Source organism: Acipenser ruthenus, chromosome 47, assembly GCF_902713425.1.
Source record: "Acipenser ruthenus chromosome 47, fAciRut3.2 maternal haplotype, whole genome shotgun sequence".
Lineage (NCBI taxonomy): Eukaryota > Metazoa > Chordata > Actinopteri > Acipenseriformes > Acipenseridae > Acipenser > Acipenser ruthenus.
In genome coordinates this window covers 1,529,370-1,545,326 of record NC_081235.1, presented here as the reverse complement: position 1 = coordinate 1,545,326, position 15,957 = coordinate 1,529,370, and the positions used below count along the sequence as shown (strand labels likewise).

The 15,957-nt window shown below is 40.5% G+C and overlaps 1 protein-coding gene across 1 annotated transcript in view; it reads left to right on the top strand.

Moving 5' to 3' along the window:
* Positions 1-15,957, top strand: part of LOC117401291 (fer-1-like protein 6) — a 202,711-nt gene that overhangs the window by 40,703 nt on the left and 146,051 nt on the right. The window contains exons 14-17 of the mRNA XM_059013927.1: positions 5,398-5,498; positions 7,591-7,681; positions 7,930-8,049; positions 8,143-8,295. Of these exons, the coding sequence (XP_058869910.1) occupies positions 5,398-5,498; positions 7,591-7,681; positions 7,930-8,049; positions 8,143-8,295 (465 nt within the window). The remainder of the gene's footprint in view (positions 1-5,397; positions 5,499-7,590; positions 7,682-7,929; positions 8,050-8,142; positions 8,296-15,957) is intronic.

Here is a 15,957-nt window from a genome sequence, read left to right as displayed (position 1 = left end):
GTTACTCCTCTTTGAACACCCACCACCAACACAGACAACAAAGACAAGCTTATATACCTGTGGTCCTAACAATAATTACGCACACTGAAACAATAATTACCTTACACAATCTCCTCAAATGCACCCAGGTGTTTCCCATTCAGCGCGAGAGGCTTCTGGGATCTGTAGTTTTTAGGCCTTTGGACATGACACCCCTCCTGTGGACTACAAAATCCCAACACACACAGTGAATGTACAGGCAAGGCTCTCACCCTGCCACATTTCTACACGCAGAGCTCCGCCCTACCACCATTCTACACACAGGGCTCCTCTGCCCTGCTACAGCCTCCAATATCCATATGGCTGTTTTTGTATTAAAACAGCTCCAAGCCCATATGACGATGCGTCAGCTGTGCTGTTGTTTCTCTTTTGGGGTCATATTGTGCGAGGACAGTTTGTGAGCGCAGGTCTTTTTCGATCTCCTCAAACGCTTGCTGTTGAAAGTGGTTCCAAGTCCAGGTATTATTTTTGCTTAGTAAATTTCTCAGTGATTTTGCCTTCCAGCCAGGTGAGGCACAAATTTGTCAAGATACATCGCAAGTCTCCTATATTGCTGGGTTGTGGCATCTCTTGGATAACATGCACATAAATATATTCTGTGGCCCACAAACAGAAGAGTCTCTTTGGCAAACTCACATTTTTCATTGAGAGTGAGACCGGCCCCCTGCAGCCTCTGAAGTGCATTGTTTTTATCGACTCCTCCTATGAGTCAGGATGTCATCAGCATGGCAGAGTACTCCCTCCAGGCCCTCTAATATTTGAGAAATACGTTTCTGGAAGTGCTCAGGAGCTGAAGATATACAGAGGGAAGTCTCTTAAAATAAAATCTACAAAGTTGTCAGTAACGCAGTTTCTTTAGCAGGTTTTATCTGCCAAAACCCTGACTTCCAACTTTGAAACAACTTTTGCTCCTGACAGCTGAGCAATGGTCTGGTCCACTGATGGAAGAAGTCTTTCTCTGCGTACATTCTCATTCAGGCGTGCGAGATCCACACAGATGCAGATCTTCCCACTAGGTTTGGGAACTACCACCATTCCTGCGCATCAGTTGGTAGGTTTATCAACGTGAGCTATAACTCCCTTCGCCTCCATTCTTGACAGCTCTTCTTTTTACTTTCTGTCTCAACGGCAAAGGAACTCTTCTTGGTGTGGTAAGTGCAAATGGTTCCAAATCAGGTTTGAGTTCTATTTTGTATTCCTTTTGCAGCGTTCCCAAACCAATGAATATTTGTGGGAATTTCTTCTTCTAGAGTTCCCTTCTATGGCTTCAATTCTTTTTGTGAGGCCTAGTGCTTCTATGGCTGGCAGTCCCAACAGAGGTCTAGTCAGTCCTTTTATAATATTTTTTGCTGCACTGAAGTTTCTCCCTTGGTCAATGTGCCGGTGAATTACACATCACATCACAACACATTAAGCTGGTTATTTCCAGGTCCATATAGCTTCCTATGGTTCCTTTTACACCAGTGCCAGTGTGAATCTTAAGCTCTAATTCTGTGCCATTTAAGATAAGTTCAGCTGTCCAGGTTGCGCTCTGAGTTTTGTCATTTATCAGTCCAGGGAATGTAAACTCCTCATCTTCTGATGGCATTTCCTCTTGGATTGTGCTGATACTTTTGACTGATTTGCAAACTGCTGCAGACTGTCCCATTTTTAAGCATATTTCAACATTCTGCCTCCTTGGCAGGACATTGTTGTCTGCTATGTATATTTCTACATTCTGCCTCCTTGGCAGGACATTGTTGTCTGCTATGTATATTTCAACATTCTGCCTCCTTGGCAGGACATTGTTGTCTGCTATGTATATTTCTACATTCTGCCTCCTTGGCAGGACATTGTTGTCTGCTATGTATATTTCAACATTCTGCCTCCTTGGCAGGACATTGTTGTCTGCTATGTATATTTCTACATTCTGCCTCCTTGGCAGGACATTGTTGTCTGCTATGTATATTTCAACATTCTGCCTCCTTGGCAGGACATTGTTGTCTGCTATGTATATTTCTACATTCTGCCTCCTTGGCAGGACATTGTTGTCTGCTATGTATATTTCTACATTCTGCCTCCTTGGCAGGACATTGTTGTCTGCTATGTATATTTCAACATTCTGCCTCCTTGGCAGGACATTGTTGTCTGCTATGTATATTTCAACATTCTGCCTCCTTGGCAGGACATTGTTGTCTGCTATGTATATTTCTACATTCTGCCTCCTTGGCAGGACATTGTTGTCTGCTATGTATATTTCAACATTCTGCCTCCTTGGCAGGACATTGTTGTCTGCTATGTATATTTCTACATTCTGCCTCCTTGGCAGGACATTGTTGTCTGCTATGTATATTTCTACATTCTGCCTCCTTGGCAGGACATTGTTGTCTGCTATGTATATTTCTACATTCTGCCTCCTTGGCAGGACATTGTTGTCTGCTATGTATATTTCAACATTCTGCCTCCTTGGCAGGACATTGTTGTCTGCTATGTATATTTCTACATTCTGCCTCCTTGGCAGGACATTGTTGTCTGCTATGTATATTTCTACATTCTGCCTCCTTGGCAGGACATTGTTGTCTGCTATGTATATTTCTACATTCTGCCTCCTTGGCAGGACATTGTTGTCTGCTATGTATATTTCTACATTCTGCCTCCTTGGCAGGACATTGTTGTCTGCTATGTATATTTCTACATTCTGCCTCCTTGGCAGGACATTGTTGTCTGCTATGTATATTTCTACATTCTGCCTCCTTGGCAGGACATTGTTGTCTGCTATGTATATTTCAACATTCTGCCTCCTTGGCAGGACATTGTTGTCTGCTATGTATATTTCTACATTCTGCCTCCTTGGCAGGACATTGTTGTCTGCTATGTATATTTCTACATTCTGCCTCCTTGGCAGGACATTGTTGTCTGCTATGTATCGGAAATCTCCCACATCTACCGCACATTTGCTGTTTTTCTTTTATTGTCGTTGTAAACTTGTTTGTTTTGTTTTGGCTTGCTGTTGAAAGCCTGCATTTTTCTATGTGCAGTGACAGCATCTACATTAGGGTTAGTTTCTTCCCCTTGAACATTGCATCTGAGCTCAACTTGTTGTTTTTTTACTATTTTGTTTTGTCTAGCTTGGTTAACTGCTTTAGCCAGGGTGAGATCGGGGTCCAGCTGCAATCTTTCTGACAATTTAACATCAGACAGACCCACTACCAGCCTGGCCGGTATTAACATCAGACAGACCCACTACCAGCCTGTCTGGTATTAACATCAGACAGACCCACTACCAGCCTGGCTGGTATTAACATCAGACAGACCCACTACCAGCCTGTCTGGTATTAACATCAGACAGACCCACTACCAGCCTGTCTGGTATTAACATCAGACAGACCCACTACCAGCCTGGCCGGTATTAACATCAGACAGACCCACTACCAGCCTGTCTGGTATTAACATCAGACAGACCCACTACCAGCCTGTCTGGTATTAACATCAGACAGACCCACTACCAGCCTGTCTGGTATTAACATCAGACAGACCCACTACCAGCCTGTCTGGTATTAACATCAGACAAACCCACTACCTGCCTGTCTGGTATTAACATCAGACAGACCCACTACCAGCCTGTCTGGTATTAACATCAGACAGACCCACTACCAGCCTGTCTGGTATTAACATCAGACAGACCCACTACCAGCCTGTCTGGTATTAACATCAGACAGACCCACTACCAGCCTGTCTGGTATTAACATCAGACAAACCCACTACCTGCCTGTCTGGTATTAACATCAGACAGACCCACTACCAGCCTGTCTGGTATTAACATCAGACAGACCCACTACCAGCCTGTCTGGTATTAACATCAGACAGACCCACTACCAGCCTGTCTGGTATTAACATCAGACAAACCCACTACCAGCCTGGCTGGTATTAACATCAGACAGACCCACTACCAGCCTGTCTGGTATTAACATCAGACAGACCCACTACCAGCCTGTCTGGTATTAACATCAGACAGACCCACTACCAGCCTGTCTGGTATTAACATGAGATAGACCCACTACCAGCCTATCTCGTATTAACTCCTCATAAAGATTTGCATATTCACAGTGGTCAGCTAAACCATGCAGAGCACTAATGAAGCTATTAACAGTTTCCCTGCTCCTGCAGTCTCTGGTTAAACTCTTCCAAAGATTGTGTTGCGCCGTACAACAAAGTGTGTTTCTAACACTTTTTTATCCTTATCATAGTCTATCATATTTCTTATCGTCTTCCGATAAATGTAGTGAGCCCAAGATATTGTCTCTTTCATCTCCCATAGCGTAAATTAATGTGTTAAATTGAATATGTGAATCTTTTTCACATAAACCTGAAGCAGAACTAAATCGCTCAAATCGGTGACGCCATTTTGACCATTCTTCAGTTTTACTGGAAGGAAACTTTTCCGGTGGCGCGATCTGAAAAACGCACCATCTTAGTCCTGAAAGGCTGTGTGTTAACTTAATATGAAAGTCTCTTTTCAGGACTCACCCAGCGGTCTCTTCTTCTCTCTCAATCCCCTTTAGTTTATTTTTTGAGCTGGAATCGTTGTTTTTTTTGTTCTTTTCCGCTCACTTCTATCACCATGTGTAAGAGAGTTGTAGAGTTGGAGTATAAACTGAACAACCTGCATTTATTAAGTAACATGAACATTAACCCCCGAAATAACACCCTCAATCCCCTAGATAGCGATGTTGTAACATAACACTCAGTAAGCCTCTGTTAACTCAAAACACTACAAAAACAGCATTTGAATATCTGTGGGTGTAAATGACAGACGTCATGAAATGTGACATACCTGTGGGGAATTAAGTGAACTACTAATGCAACTTTGTACAAAGACAAAGTTAGAACAAAGGGATTTGAAGCCATATGAAGTTGTGAGATCTGCAAAAGGGGCCACGTTATTACAAAAAAGGTCTGTCCTGTAATGTAAAAGTGACACACAATACACAATTGGGGCAAACTTAGCCCCCACTTTTTATTCATGTTGCTACCAGTTCCTATTGCAATAAAAATGGGGTGCTAACTTAGCCACTAGAGAACAAGCACTTTGAGATATTGGATTTTTATCTAGCACTTGATTCTCTTGGTTCATGGATAGCGTTCCTCTCATTGCAATGTACAGTTTAATGTCCTAGACTGTTTTTAAAATTCCATTACAGGTGTTTTTCAGCATCTGGGCATATCAATGATACATGTTTTGAGATATTGGATACTATTTACAAAATGCTAAGAATATTAAGTTGTTCTTTTTGTATACCATTTTGTTTAATTAAATCAAGTTTTCAAAGCAATGCTTAACTTTGCTCACCAATCATTGCATTTGTGATTATATTGTAGAGTGAAGGCTTAGAAGAAGTGAAAGAACTGGACAGACTATCAGATACCACAGCAGATGAACGGATGCAGAGTGTTTTTGAAGAACTTGTCAACAGTAGTGGGTAAAACATTTTTTACAGAATCTCTAACCTATTATACTTTCTTTTTAATTCATGTTAGACACCATAGAAAGGCAATGCTGGTGCAACAACCCATTCATTACATAACACATTTCACTGGGTACTGGTAATGCCAAAGTTACTATGACTACTAGAACATAAGAAAGTTTACAAACGAGAGGAGGCCATTCGGCCCATCTTGCTCGTTTTGGTTGTTAGTAGCTTATTGATCCACTATTGAGGCACTTTTTTACTCAGAGAATTGTGAGGGTCTGGAACCAACTCCCCAGTAATGTTGTTGAAGCTGACAACCTGGGATCCTTCAAGAAGCTGATTGATGAGATTCTGGGATCAATAAGCTACTAACAACCTCTCGTTTGTAAACTTTCTTATGTTCTTATGTTCATTACTTTTTGGGTTTTAAAAATCACTTCAAATGAGACCATGTTGTGGTCTGAGTTTGCCAATGGTTCTCTGACCTCTGTTTTAGTTATTCTGTCTTCGCTATTTGAAAAGACAAAATCAAGGCATGCCTCCCCTCTAGTCGGTGCCTTGACAAATTGCGTTAGGAAGCAGTCATTTGTCATTTCCACCATTTCATTTTCATCCGTCGTGCTCCCCACTGGGTTTTCCAATTTGGGGGAAGTTGGCTTCTCCTTTGCTACATGCATTTCCAATGTCATTGTATAACAGATTATTTTGCTTGCTGTCTGAATTTGGCGGTCTATAGCATGCTCCTATTATTATGCCCTTTGAATTTTTGTCCATTATTCTGACCCATATTGATTCTGTGTTGTTTTCTCTGTCCAGATTTAACACCTGGGCTTCAAGACTATTTCTTATGTATAGCGCTACCTTTCTCCGAGTAGATTGGTTCCCTTTTTATTTAAGTGCAGTCCGTCCCGCCTATATAGATAGTCCTTGTTGTAAAATGTGGTCCAATTTTCAAGGAAGGTGAAGCCTTCCTGTATGCATCACGATTTCAGCCATGCATTTAGATTATTTATTTCCAGTTGTCCGTATGGTCCTTTGCAAGGTGCCGGCAGTATCCCAGAACATACCACAGTTTTGTTCTTGTTTTTAATTTCCTTCCTAGCTCTCTGAATTTGTTTTGCAGGGATCTCGGTCTGTCTCTTCCAATGTTGTTTGTATCGATGTGGACGACTACTACCGGGTTGTCTCCTGTTCGTTCTAGGAGCCTGTCCACGTTCTCAGTGATGTGCGTGACAGAGGCTCCCGGAAGGCAGCACACTGTTGTTGTAAGGGGGTCCAGACTGCGCACTGAACTTGCTGTGTTTCTCAATATGGAGTCCCCAACAATCATGACCTCCCTTTTTTTTTGCTGCCTGGCCAGCACCATTCATGGGGTCCTGGATGTTGTTCCTTTCGTTCTCTTGATGCTGGTTTTTCATCATCTAAATTTTGAAGTGGGTCAAATTTGTTTGACGTTTTGATTTCTGGTGGTTGTGTTTGACTATGTTTCTTTTTTCAATGTCTCTGCCTATCTGAACCCAGTTGTTTCGACCCTCTTCTATCTCCCTGGTGGCTTTCTGTCTGTTAGGGGTGCAGACTTCTAAGAATTCCGGTGTGCTAGCTCCTCAAACTCCTGTTGCTCTGTCATTTCGTGCAGCTCCATTTCTAGCATACTTACTCATTGAAGCAAGTCCTAAATCATGCTGCACTTTACACACACTTAATTTAGCTCTGCTGGGTTTTCTCGAATTTCCCACATCATGCAGGTGTCACAGATTACTGGCTTGAAGGCCATGTTAATTTTTTATTTTTTATTTCCTTAAGTATCTGATACATTTAATGTTAAAATCCTGTCACAAAACTGTAGGATTTAAATACCAAACCTGAACAGGTCCGTCACGAGACCTTGATGTTACTAGCACCTGGACGAGCAACGCTAGGCCAAATGCCCTCCTAGTGTTCTAATCTTTTCTAATGTTTTATGTTTCTGAAAAGGCCCAAATATCTCAGCTACTAATTCCTTCCACAAGAAGACAACACTACCTATCCTAGAGGAAGAAAGTGCCTTGTGTGTTTTTTCAAACTTCTTTTCATTCCAATTTCATTTCTTTTTCCCCTCTAGAAAATTCATTACTTTTGCTGAGAAGAAAGTAAAAATGAAGGATCTTACTCTTCTGGATAAGAAGAGGCTTACTCTTTGCAAACAGGAGCTGGTATGAATACAGTTGAAGGGTTTTAGGGGTGATGTACAAATTAACAATAGTGTGTACTGCATTTGCTGCAGAACTGAGAATGAACATTTTTGTCCTTGATCAATTTAGATCAAATGTATGTTGCTTTTGAGAAAGGCACTGGAAGTCTGAACTAGGGTTTTTTTTATTATTATTATTTTTGAGCTTTTTTATATTGAAATCCTGTTAACAGAGACGTAAGAAAACTAACTGCTTGTATTCTATTCCAGGAAAGCATGTTGAGAGAAGTGATGTTAATCACGCAACAGAAAGGGAAGAAACTGACTTTGACTGAGATGATTCAAGTAGCCCAGAATTACACGAAGAAACTGTTTTTTTTAGTGGAAGAGGTGATGTGAAACATTATGAAATGGTGTATTTCTCATGAAAAGGGAGCTACTTTAACCACAATTCACAATTTCTTCTAAATTTACATTTCACAGCCTCAGCACACTATCCCGGATGTATTTGTCTGGATGCTCAGCAACAACAAGAGAGTGGCTTATGCTCGAATTCCAGCCAAGGATCTCCTGTACTCTCAATTGGAAAATGAAAGGGGGAAGGACTGTGCAAAGATTAAGACCCTTTTTTTCAAAGTAAGTTTATTATAATACCAACTAAACTAATCTATGAAACTGCTTGTTCACTGATCACCTGAATCACAGTTTTTGGAGCAGTCATAAACTTGCTGTTCGTACCGATCAATAGCAATTCTAGGTTTACTTGCTATATTATAATAGCATAGATCATGTGTTGATGCCGTCTATAAGTCCACAAATGTTATCAGAAGCTGCATTCATATTTTTTAGAAATTTCCAATTTCAGCCAACTACACAATAACACCAGATCAAGTACCCCTGTGACGGGACCTTGTATGAGTTTGCAAACCTGCTGCACCACACCTGCTTTATCACAGTCACTATTTAAGCTGTAACTTCATATTTAATCTGTGACTTCATATTTTCATGTCTTTTGGAAACTCCTCAGGTAAATTCTAACAGCACCTTTCACTTTGACCTGTGCCCTAAGATGGCTGACATAAGGCTCAAGAGACTATTTTGTTTCCAAATCATAAAGGCCAGAGGCATCGAGATATTGGTTTCATACTCAGTACACAGGTCATGTGTGATTCCCTAGTCCAGGTTCGATCATGGGTGCCTTACAAAGAAAATGAACCCTTTCCTGCTGCAGCTAGTGTCAAAACTTTGTATCTCCAAAACTGATTGAGGTAGTGACTTCATTTTTGATGGCAATATAAACATTACATGCTAAATGTGTTGCTCTCCATGATATTGCCCTCTTGAGTTATATTTTATATTTTTTTCCTTCTTTATGTAAACAGTAATTTTCAAAAGGTATTATAAGTGAATTCTTAATTGGAGATTGCATTTCAAAATCACAAATCAAGTCAGATTTTGCATATCTTACATACTACAGTAACAGAATAAATGTTATATTTAAAAACTGTACAAAATCAAATTAGTTAGCAATCCATGAACCTGTAGGCTATAATTCGCTTGCACATTTTAGTATGCTGATGGCCAAAGGTTTTGCATCTCCTAGAGAAGTGGTTTTCAAAAGTTTTAGGCCCTGTACCCCTTTCCTAGTCTAGTCCACCTATGAAAACAGGGGAAAGAATTGTCTTTTCTAATTACTAGATTAAGTACTTGCAAAACCTCTTAACTCTAGACACCAGAAGCCAATATTGGCTTGTTAAAATAAGGCCAATTAGACCGCAAGCCAATATTTCGTTTTTCAGATTTTCATGTGTTGCAGGGCAGATTTCAGTAAAACAAAACCCTGATTAGTAAACATGCAAAAAGTAAAAAGTGTATATAATTCTGTATTTAAAAATGAACCAATAGGACTTTAAGTTATAAAAAGCTTTAAGCAGCCATTAAAAAAAAAGTGTCTCGATTCACTGGCTCAGAAGGTACACAGGAAAGGAGGAGGGGCTATTCAGGCAAGTACTGTAAGTACTGTAAATGGAAAACTGCTGTTAAAAACTAACAAAATAGGGGGCTTCCGTGTGGTGCATCCAGTAAAAGCACTCATGTAGAGTGCAGGATGCGCCCTATAGTCTGGACGTCGTTGGTTCGAGGCCAGGCTATTCCTTTGTCGACCAAGGACGGGAGCTCCCAGGGGGCGATGCACAATTGGCCGAGCGCCGCCCGGGGTGAGGGAGGGTTAGGTCGGCCAGGGTGTCCTCGGCTCACCGCGCACCAGCGACCCCTGTAATCTGCCCGGGTGCCTGTGGGCTTACCTGTAAACTGCTCAGAGCTGCGTTGTCCTCCGACGCTGTAGCTCTGGGTGGCTGCATGGTGAGTCTGCAGTGTGAAAAAAAGCAGTTGGCTGACGGCACACACTTCAGAGGACAGCGTGTGCTCGTCTTCACCACTCCCGAGTCAGTGCGGGGGGTGGTAGCGGTGAGCTGAGCTAAACAAAAATAATTGGACACTATTAAATTGGGGAGAAAAGAAAAAAAATAAATAAATGGTGACTACTAAATTTATAAAAAACAAAACAAAACACACTAACAAAATAAAATTTAATTAGTTGACGATGGTGCAAATGCACCAACTAAAAGTGCTATGTAAAATTATTTCAAAATCCAGACTCCAAACAATAAGTATGCTGAAACGAGTCCGAATTAATAGTCCAAAAACAGGTTATGCTTCTGAAAAACAAAACTAAGGTTCCAATGAAAACAAAATCAGAAAGCATTTCTCAACAAAAATTCAGAAAGCATTTCTTCCAACAAATGCAGAAGTGTAGAGAGCAAACAGATGGGTCAGTTTGTATAAAAACATTTTACAAAATTACAAATAAACTGAACTGGGATGCTATGTGTGTCCTGTGCGGTATCGAATCTAGCCAGAATAAGCACATTGTTTTGAATTGAATATTTCCAAAAGCTAATTTGTTGAAAGTAGAAAGGGGATATGTATCATGCAGTCAAAAATGACTTTCAGCAAAATGCTTCCATGTTAAAGTGTTGAGTGCAGTCGTCTGTTCGTGTTAATCAGCTGCAAGACAATTAAAGCTTGTTGAGGGGCACTCGCTGATGATGAGCACACTCAATAGGTCTGGAGCAGGGCATCCAATTCCAGACACTTCCCAATCCCAGGATTTCAGGATTGATTTAGCTTTTATTAATAATTACTAGTGTGGAGGCATAGGGTATTGCACTCACACTACAAAGGAGTTCTTCAACTAATTAATTAATAATAATAAAAAAACACATAGAAGCATTGCAAGTAAAGATAACAGTCGTGTCACTCAGCTCCAGCACAGAACAAGTGAGTGATTTCACTGTCTAAGTAGGGCAGCCCAGCTCACTGCTCAACTCAATAATACGAAACGCAGAGAAACGTTAAATTAAAAATGTAAATGTAGATAAAACACTGGACTGATTCAGCTACTAACACTGAACATTTAATTGTGAAAGTAAACTTACCTAGTAAATGCTACACATTTTGAAAAGAAGCAACATCATGACAATCAGCTATTTAAATATGTAACCTCGCCCAACAGAAAGGAAACGTGCAGCAGTACGGCTGCGGTTTTATGTGAAAGGAGATTCAACACTGCTGATTCGATTGCAAAGTCGCAAAGTACTACAATGTGGTTAAAAAAATATGCGTTGTCTGCTCGTTGTCTGCCCCAGGGATAGAGTAGAGTAGAACCAATGACCTAGAGTTTTAGATCTTTTATTTAACATTATGTAGTCAAAGAAACTACAAAATAATATCGCTGAAGTCTACCAGAAGCCATAATAGTAATACAGTATTTCATGTTAGATTTTGAAGTGTTATCTTTTTCATTTTTGTCAGTTTTTTGTTAAGTATGGAAAACTACATTATTTCAGCAGGTCTCATTCAACTTTATGAAGCAAAATTAGTTCATTCTATAGGGCAGGGGGTTTCAACCTTTTTTTGAAACTGTACCGTCTCTGTGGAGGTTTCAGCTGAAGAACACCTTTATTATTTTTGGTCAGTTGCAATAAAAGGTAGAATAATTTGATTAAGACATTTATTTTTTCCCCCCGTTTATTTAAAATAGACTTTATGACTGACAAACTGCTGGTTTAGGACAGAATATTAAACAGTAGGCTTAATTCGTAATAATTTTAATTAAAAACATAAGAACATAAGAACATAAGAAAGTTTACAAACAAGAGGAGGCCATTCAGCCCATCTTGCTCGTCTGGTTGTTAGTAGCGTATTGATCCCAGAATCTCATCAAGCAGCTTCTTGAATGATCCCAGGGTGTCAGCTTCAACAACATTACTGGGGAGTTGGTTCCAGACCCTCACAATTTTCTGTGTAAAAAAGTGCCTCCTATTTTCTGTTCTGAATGCCCCTTTATCTAATCTCCATTTGTGACCCCTGGTCCTTGTTTCTTTTTTCAGGTCAAAGAAGTCCCCTGGGTCGACATTGTCTATACCTTTTAGGATTTTGAATGTTTGAATCAGATCGCTGCATAGTCTTCTTTGTTCAAGACTGAATAGATTCAATTCTTTTAGCCTGTCTGCCTATGACATGCCTTTTAAACCCAGGATAATTCTGGTTGCTCTTCTTTGCACTCTTTCTAGAGCAGCAATATCCTTTTTGTAACAAGGTGACCAGAACGGAACACAATATTCTAGGTGAGGTCTTACTAATGCATTGTAAAGTTTTAACATTACTTCCCTTAATTTAAATTCAACACTTCTTCACAATATATCCGAGCATCTTGTTGGCCTTTTTTATAGCTTCCCCACATTGTCTAGATGAAGACATTTCTGAGTCAACATAAACTCCTAGGTCTTTTTCATAGTTCCCTTCTTCAATTTCAGTATCTCCCATATGATATTTATAATGTACATTTTATTGCCTGCATGCAATACTTTACACTTTTCTCTATTAAATGTCATTTGCCATGTGTCTGCCCAGTTCTGAATGCTGTCTAGATCATTTTGAATGACCTTTTCTGCTGCAACAGTGTTTGCCACTCCTCGATCTCCCTTTCCTAAAACCATGCTGACTGTCTCCCAGGATATTGTTACCATATAGGTAATTTTCCATTTTAGATCTTATTATAGTTTCCATAAGTTTACATATAATAGAAGTCAGGCTTATTGGTCTGTAGTTACCTGGTTTGGTTTTGTCTCCCTTTTAGTGGATCGGTATTACGTTTGCAATTCTCCAGTCTGTCGGTACAACCCCTGTGTCATGAGACTGTTGCATGATCTTGGTTAGCGGTTTGTAAATAACTTCTTTCATTTCTTTGAGTACTATTGGGAGGATTGCTTACGATTGTAAGTCGCCCTGGATAAGGGCGTCTGCTAAGAAATAAATAATAATAATAATCTCATCCGGCCCAGGGGATTTGTTTATTTTAAGAGCTCCTAGTCCCTTTAACACTTCTGCCTCTGTTATGCTAAAGTTATTTAAAATTGGATAGGAACAGGTCGACATGTGGGGCATGTTGTCCATGTCCTCCTTTGTAAAAACCTGTGAAAAGTAATAATTTAATATATTTGCTATTTTCTTTCTTCATCTATGATTTTGCCATTTGTGTCTCTTAGACATTTAACCTCCTCTTTGAATGTTCTCTTGCTGTTATAATATTGGAAAAACATTTTGGAATTGGTTTTAGCTCCCTTAGCAATATTGATTTCTATCTCTCTCTTGGCCTTTCTAACTTCTTTTTTGACTTGTGTTTGCAGTTCCAAGTACTCTTTCTGTGTACTTTGTTTTTGGTCCCTTTTAAATGCACTAAAAAGTGCCTTTTTTCGCTGAATATTTTTTTTAATTGATCTATTAAACCATTTTGGCCATTTAGTTTTAGATTTAGATTTGTCTACTTTTGGGATGTAATTGTTTTGCGCCTCTAGTACTACATTTTTAAAAAACAGCCATCCTTTTTCTGTGGATGTTTTCTCTATTTTACTCCAATCTACTTCTGTTAGTCTCTGTTTCATACCTTATTTTGCTTTTCTAAAATTGTAAACCTTAGCTTTAGTCATTACTTTTGGGGTTTTAAAAAATACTTCAAATGAGACCATATTGTGGTCTGAGTTTGCCAATGGCTCTCTGACCTGTTTTAGTTATACTGTCTTCGTTATTTGAAAAGACTAAATCAAGGCATGCTTCTCCTCTAGTCGGTGCCTCTAGTCGGTGCCTCTAGTCGGTGCCTTGACAAATTGCATTAGGATGCAGTCATTTGTCATTTCCACCATTTCAATTTTGTCCGTCGTGCCCCCCATTGGGTTTTCCCATTTTATACAGGGGAAGTTGAAATCCCCCTTTAGTATGGCTTCTCCTTTTCTACACGCATTTCGAATGTCATTGTATAACAGATTATTTTGCTCAGCGTCTGAATTTGGCAGTCTATAGCATGCTCCTATTATTATGCCCTTTGAATTTTTGTCCATTATTCTGACCCATATTGATTCTGCATTGTTTTCTTTGTCCTGATTTAACACCTGGGCTTCAAGACTATTTCTTATGTATAGCGCTACCCCTCCGCCTCTTCTGTCCTGCCTGTCCACGTTCTCAGAGATGTGCGTGACAGAGGCTCCTGGAAGGCAGCACACTGGTGTAGTAAGGGGGTCCAAACTGCGAACTGAACTTGCTGTGTTTCTCAGTATGGAGTCCCCAACAATCATGACCTCCCTTCTTTTTGCTGCCTGGCCAGCACTGTTTATAGGGTCCTGGATGTTGTTCCTTTCATTCTCTTGATGTTGGTTTTGGTCATCTAAATGTTGAAGTGGCCCAAATTTGTTGGATGTTTGGATTTCTGGTGGTTGTGTTTGACAAAGTTTCTTTTTTCCCTGCTTCTGCCTATCTGAACCCAGCTGTTTCGACTCTTTTCCATCTCCCTGGTGGCTTTCAGTCTGCTAGGGGTGCAGACTTCCATGAATTGTGGGTGTGTCAGCTCCTCAAGCTCCTGTTGCTGTCTCATTTCCTCCAGCCCCTTTTCTAACAGACTTACTCGTTGAAGCAAGTCCTGTTCGTGCTGCACTTTACATAAACTTGGTTGAGCTCTGTTGGTTTTCTCGGATTTCCCACATCATGCAGTTGTCACAGATTACTGGCTTGAAGACCATGTTTTATTTTTTAATTTTTGTTTTTTTTAATTTTTTTGTTTTTTTAAGTTCAGTTTAGCTTCTGCAGCTGTCAACCAGCTTTCAAACTGCTTCTAACTGCGCTGTACTTGTCCACGACTGTACTTCTCCCACGCTGTCACTTCCACACGTTGTCACCCTGAAAACTGGCTGCCTTTTGTTTGTTTGTGCATTGTGCTGCGAGCTCTGTCCCTCCCCCGTGTCTCAGAACGGCACTCCAAGTTTCAGCTTGTTATCAGAAAAAGACACGCAGCTGTTAGACTTTAAGCTGCAATGTTTTATGATTAAAGCAATTCAAGATGTAATTTAAAGATGTAATTCTTCCTTTCTGATTCTAACTGCGCTGTACTTGTCCACGACTGTACTTCTCCCACGCTGTCACTTCCACACTATAGCTTCCACACAGCAATGTGCAAAGCCCAGTCAAAACTCACGGGGTTCAGTCCCAGCATAATAATACTAAATAACAAGCACTTTATACACACACACGATCACCAGTCCGATAGTGAGTGCTTCTAGTGCACGTGGTGAATTTATACAAGAACAGTGACAACAGTGTAGTGCAGTGTAGTCTGGGGTTTGGTGCTGGCTTTGTAGCGACAGCTCCCAGATATATTAGCCGTCTACAAATGACAAATGTGACAATTTAATAGACAGACAAGACAACACAAGACAAAACACTCACAGTTATTTTACAGTTGGTTCTCCTTTACAGGTCATAACCATAACAAAGGAACAGATTGCTTCACCACATCCCCTGCTATACCCTCAGTCATGCCCCCTTTGGTAGTGTGTGCAATCGCTTTTCCTCCAATCGGTGATCGCCACATTGCCTACCGCATTAAGACTATGACTTCTGGTATTGTGACTCAGCTCCCTTTCTGGATGGCCGACTTCCGACTTTCCCTGGAATTAATTGCCAACCCATCCAGTCCAGGGCACATTGTTCCTGTTATACAGCGCTCTCACAGATCGGGAAGGAGATTTATTACTTGGATTCACTCACTCTCTGTCACACCCCCGTTCTTAAGAAACCTTCTCTTGTCCCTTCTTTCGCCTAGAACTATCGCCCCGTCTCTCTATTCCCGTTCCTTGATCGATCTGTCCACCACCAGTTGGCATCCTTCCTCACAGAGCACTCTCTGCT